This window comes from Diaphorina citri, unplaced genomic scaffold, assembly GCF_000475195.1.
Source record: "Diaphorina citri unplaced genomic scaffold, Diaci psyllid genome assembly version 1.1 scaffold10340, whole genome shotgun sequence".
Classification (NCBI taxonomy): domain Eukaryota; kingdom Metazoa; phylum Arthropoda; class Insecta; order Hemiptera; family Psyllidae; genus Diaphorina; species Diaphorina citri.
This window is the reverse complement of record NW_007387714.1, coordinates 1-3,771: the sequence shown is the minus strand read 5'-3', so window position 1 is coordinate 3,771 and position 3,771 is coordinate 1. Positions and strand designations below refer to the sequence as shown.

At 39.0% G+C, this 3,771-nt stretch overlaps 1 protein-coding gene across 1 annotated transcript in view; it reads right to left on the bottom strand.

The window, feature by feature from the left end:
* The window catches only part of LOC103522695 (engulfment and cell motility protein 1-like), a gene marked incomplete at its 3' end in the record, with an annotated part of 10,249 nt that extends 6,817 nt beyond the window's left edge, over positions 1 to 3,432 (bottom strand). Inside the window, exons 1-7 of the mRNA XM_026832707.1 lie at positions 3,148 to 3,432; positions 2,904 to 3,068; positions 2,554 to 2,673; positions 2,261 to 2,374; positions 1,981 to 2,079; positions 736 to 816; positions 308 to 320 (exon numbers count right to left, since the gene is read on the bottom strand). Coding sequence (XP_026688508.1) covers positions 308 to 320; positions 736 to 816; positions 1,981 to 2,079; positions 2,261 to 2,374; positions 2,554 to 2,673; positions 2,904 to 3,068; positions 3,148 to 3,387 — 832 coding nt within the window. The remainder of the gene's footprint in view (positions 1 to 307; positions 321 to 735; positions 817 to 1,980; positions 2,080 to 2,260; positions 2,375 to 2,553; positions 2,674 to 2,903; positions 3,069 to 3,147) is intronic.
* Between the last annotated feature and the right edge of the window lie 339 nt (positions 3,433 to 3,771).

The window sequence follows — 3,771 nt, the reverse complement described above, 5'->3', positions numbered from 1 at the left end:
ATTCTCGAGCATTTCAAAAAAAGAATAGTAATTTTTAATAACCAACAAAGAAAGTTCAAATAAGAAACAATTGAAATGACTTTTCAACATAAAAAAAGCGGCGGATAGTGATGTTAAAAACAAACGGGAAAAAGAAAAAAAAAGCAAGAAAAACTCTATAAGTTCTAGGACAGCGCCACCACTGGATCTGTAAGTAAGAATCACATTGTTTTTATTTTTATTATTTTTTTTGATCGATGAATAGGATATTTGGACGCACCAAGAGAGAGACCTTCTGCATGGTCAAGAGTCAACTTTGCCAGTTTACCACAGGGGCCTAACTGTGCAATCGAACAATAAAATTACGGGTAATTTTTTAAGTTCGACACTCACTATGAGTTTTGAGTTGGGGGAACTGATGCTATCATCGCATGCAATAATCGCATCTCAGCCATCCATGACATGCCAATAGAACTTCAGTTCGTTGGAATGGGTCGATGGAAACAAATCTTTCAATATTTTTTGTTATCGCATCAGTTGCACTTAGTTACATTCTTACGACCTTATCTCAGGTATCTCACCTTAACGAAATCCTCCGTGGTAGCTCGCAATTCTCCTTCCATGTCTTGTTCAGGAGGACGAATACAAATACAGTAGAGAACTCCTCGAATGGATGGTCGTGCGTGAAGAACATGGGAGGAGATGATATTTACTCCCTGCTCGCATTAGGCGCGTCCCCTATCCTGAGGATCTCACACAGATGTTTGACAAGTTCCACGAGGTGCGACAAATGGACACTCGGTGCTCATCTGCACACCATGAGTTTTCCAGGACAACCTGGACCAAAATTTATTCTATTTTCGTACTTATGTATATATAAAGAAAGAGATGAGGGTTGCGCAGACCGTATGTGTGAGACACTGAGAAACTAGGTGGTGTAGAACATGTGGTGTTGTCGTGCATGTGCCATAGACATGTCCTTCATTCAGGAGGGAGACGAGTAAAGACAGACAAGCATGCTTCCCCTTTAACAAATATAAGAAAGAATCTGCACAGCCTTGCTGATGATGGCCTTCTGTAGCCGAACATAGGCCAGCCTGTGAGGATGCGATTTAACCTAATATTAGGTTCTCGTTCTGATATATGTGACAATTTTGTGAGCCGATGGAACTAGCCACCTAGTTGACAATGTATATATATTAGGCCAGGCCTCGCTATGAATTCAATAGCTATGAGTTATTTTTGACTCGAACAACTAGTCCAGCTCGTCTATGTGAGATGGTTGACCAATATAGCAGCAAGACCGAGAGAGAGGAGAGACATGGAGAGGGAAGAGAGGGAGAGAGAGACAAGACAGGGAGAGGGAAGACAGGGGAAGAGAGGGAGAGACTTGGTGAATGTTGATCAATAGTATAGGCCAGCCTGTGAGATGGAGATTGGCATGCCTATGAGATGTAAGGCCTGATGCACTAAGATTGCAAGTATGGAGTGTATAGTAGCTTCCTTGTAAAAAAGCCATGCGCAAGACCGTGGAGGAGTGGTTGACGCGAATATAGGCCAGCCTTGAAATGGTTGACCAACATAGGCCAGCCTGTGAATGGTTGACCAACACAGCAAAACAATCCAATAGGAATTGAATTGAAAAATACAGTCGAACCTGGCCAGACACATCACTACTCAGGGTATCAGTATCAGGTAGACCTGACAGACGGACCTTTTCAGCCGTACCTGTAGTGTGTGTTCTCATCAGGTGTCAAGAATGTAAAATTCTCCCCGGGCGGGAATCGAACCCGCTATCTAGCGGGTACAAGGCAGACATGCTACCCTCCAAAGTCTTTTTGGTAGCTTTTTGCTATGGTGAAGGGAACTCTACTCTTATTTCAGGAAAAAAAAAGGAATCAAGTACCTACCTATATTGTTTGAACCTAATTTAACAAACGACCTCCAACTGAATTATCTATCCATTTCTTGTTCCTGCTGGGATCAGAATGTTAATTTTACCTTAGTATAAGCTTCAGGATGATTCCTAGCAAAATAGATCATACAATCTAGTGCCAACATTCCAGGAGGCGTCTCTGTAAAGTCCTGGGCAGGATTTATGTCGTACTTGAAACCTAGCTTCTTGTAATCTTTGGCATACCCTCCCATTTGTCGTTTGCTGGAAGCATCCACTCCCCCTATGACATCAATCTCAAATGCCACTCTCCTCAGCTCCTGAAAAGGCAAGAAATATTTTAAATAAAATAAAAATATGAGAAAAAAAATTGATGCCAGGATTTATGTCGTACTTGAAACCTAGCTTCTTGTAATCTTTGGCATACCCTCCCATTTGTCGTTTGCTGGAAGCATCCACTCCCCCAATGACATCAATCTCAAATGCCACTCTCCTCAGCTCCTGAAAAGGCAAGAAATATTTTAAATAAAATAAAAATGTGAGGAAAAAAAATTGATTCAAAAATTTTCTTGCAACACCCTGATGATGTTTAGAAGCCATTTTCATTGCAAATGCACCTAATAGATAGATGTTTCTTTTTGTTACCATTTTTATTTATTTATTTTGAGGCAAGTACTTACCTTTATTTTGTCATGAGCATCCTGATCTTGTGGATCCATCTTTGTGTTCATCCTTTGTTCCAGTAAACCAAGTGTAAGTGTTTGTAGGACATACAACTGGTGTGCCATTTCTGCTCCAACCTACACATGTAGAATAAAATTTTATTATATTTAAGCCATTAGTAGAAAATCCAGGCAAAAATAGATGTATAAAAATATTATTAAAAAGAAATAGAATGGGCTCAAAAATGTCTTTTATAGGTGGTACCTAAGTAAGACTTTGGGTACATTGAATACAATTTAGACTAGATAAAATTAGGAGATTCAAATGGTCATTTTCATGATTAATTTTGATGATTTCTTATACTAACCTGACCTCCTGATGGCTGGAGTACACTTGTTAGAATGGCATTCCTCACTTGCTTTGAGCACATTGTAGCTGAGATCACTTTTCTCTTGCTTGGCTCTGCTTTGATAAACAGAGCATTGATAAGTGCTATGGCATTCTGTTGAATAATGGGACTCTGATTTTGTAGGTGCATCACTAGATTTGTCAATGTCAGGTGATTTTCCACCTGACTAAACTTGTTGAATAATGGGACTCTGATTTTGTAGGTGCATCACTAGATTTGTCAATGTCAGGTGATTTTCCACCTGACTAAACTTTCCTACACTATTCAAAGCTATACTCTCTAATATTGATAGAGAAGCTTGGACTATTTCTTTTTCTGGAACTGGGTTGGGGTTGTTTACGTGATCAGCCACTGTCTTGATGAAGACTGTCTCTAGAATGTTCCATGACACAATTCCATGATCCATGAGTTCCACAAATGACAGCAGACAGTGTGCAAGCATCACACCTGGAAGATAGAGAAAAATGTTTTGTCATTACAAACAATTTCTAGCAGTGGTTCATAGGTGAATTTGTCAATAGATATTTTTTTTTTTTTTTTTACAATAAAGTGACACAATTCCATGATCCATGAGTTCCACAAATGACAGTAGACAGTGTGCAAGCATCACACCTGGAAGATAGAGAAAAATGTTTTGTTATTACAAACAATTTCTAGCAGTGGTTCTTAGGTGAATCTGTCAATATACTTACCTACTTATTTAAAAATCTGTTTTCTTCTTCTTCTTCTTCTTCTTTTTACAATAAACCTGAATGTGTTACTCATGCACTTACATAGGCTTTTACATAGAAAGACTAAAACCCAAGTTTTATACCCACCAAAATGC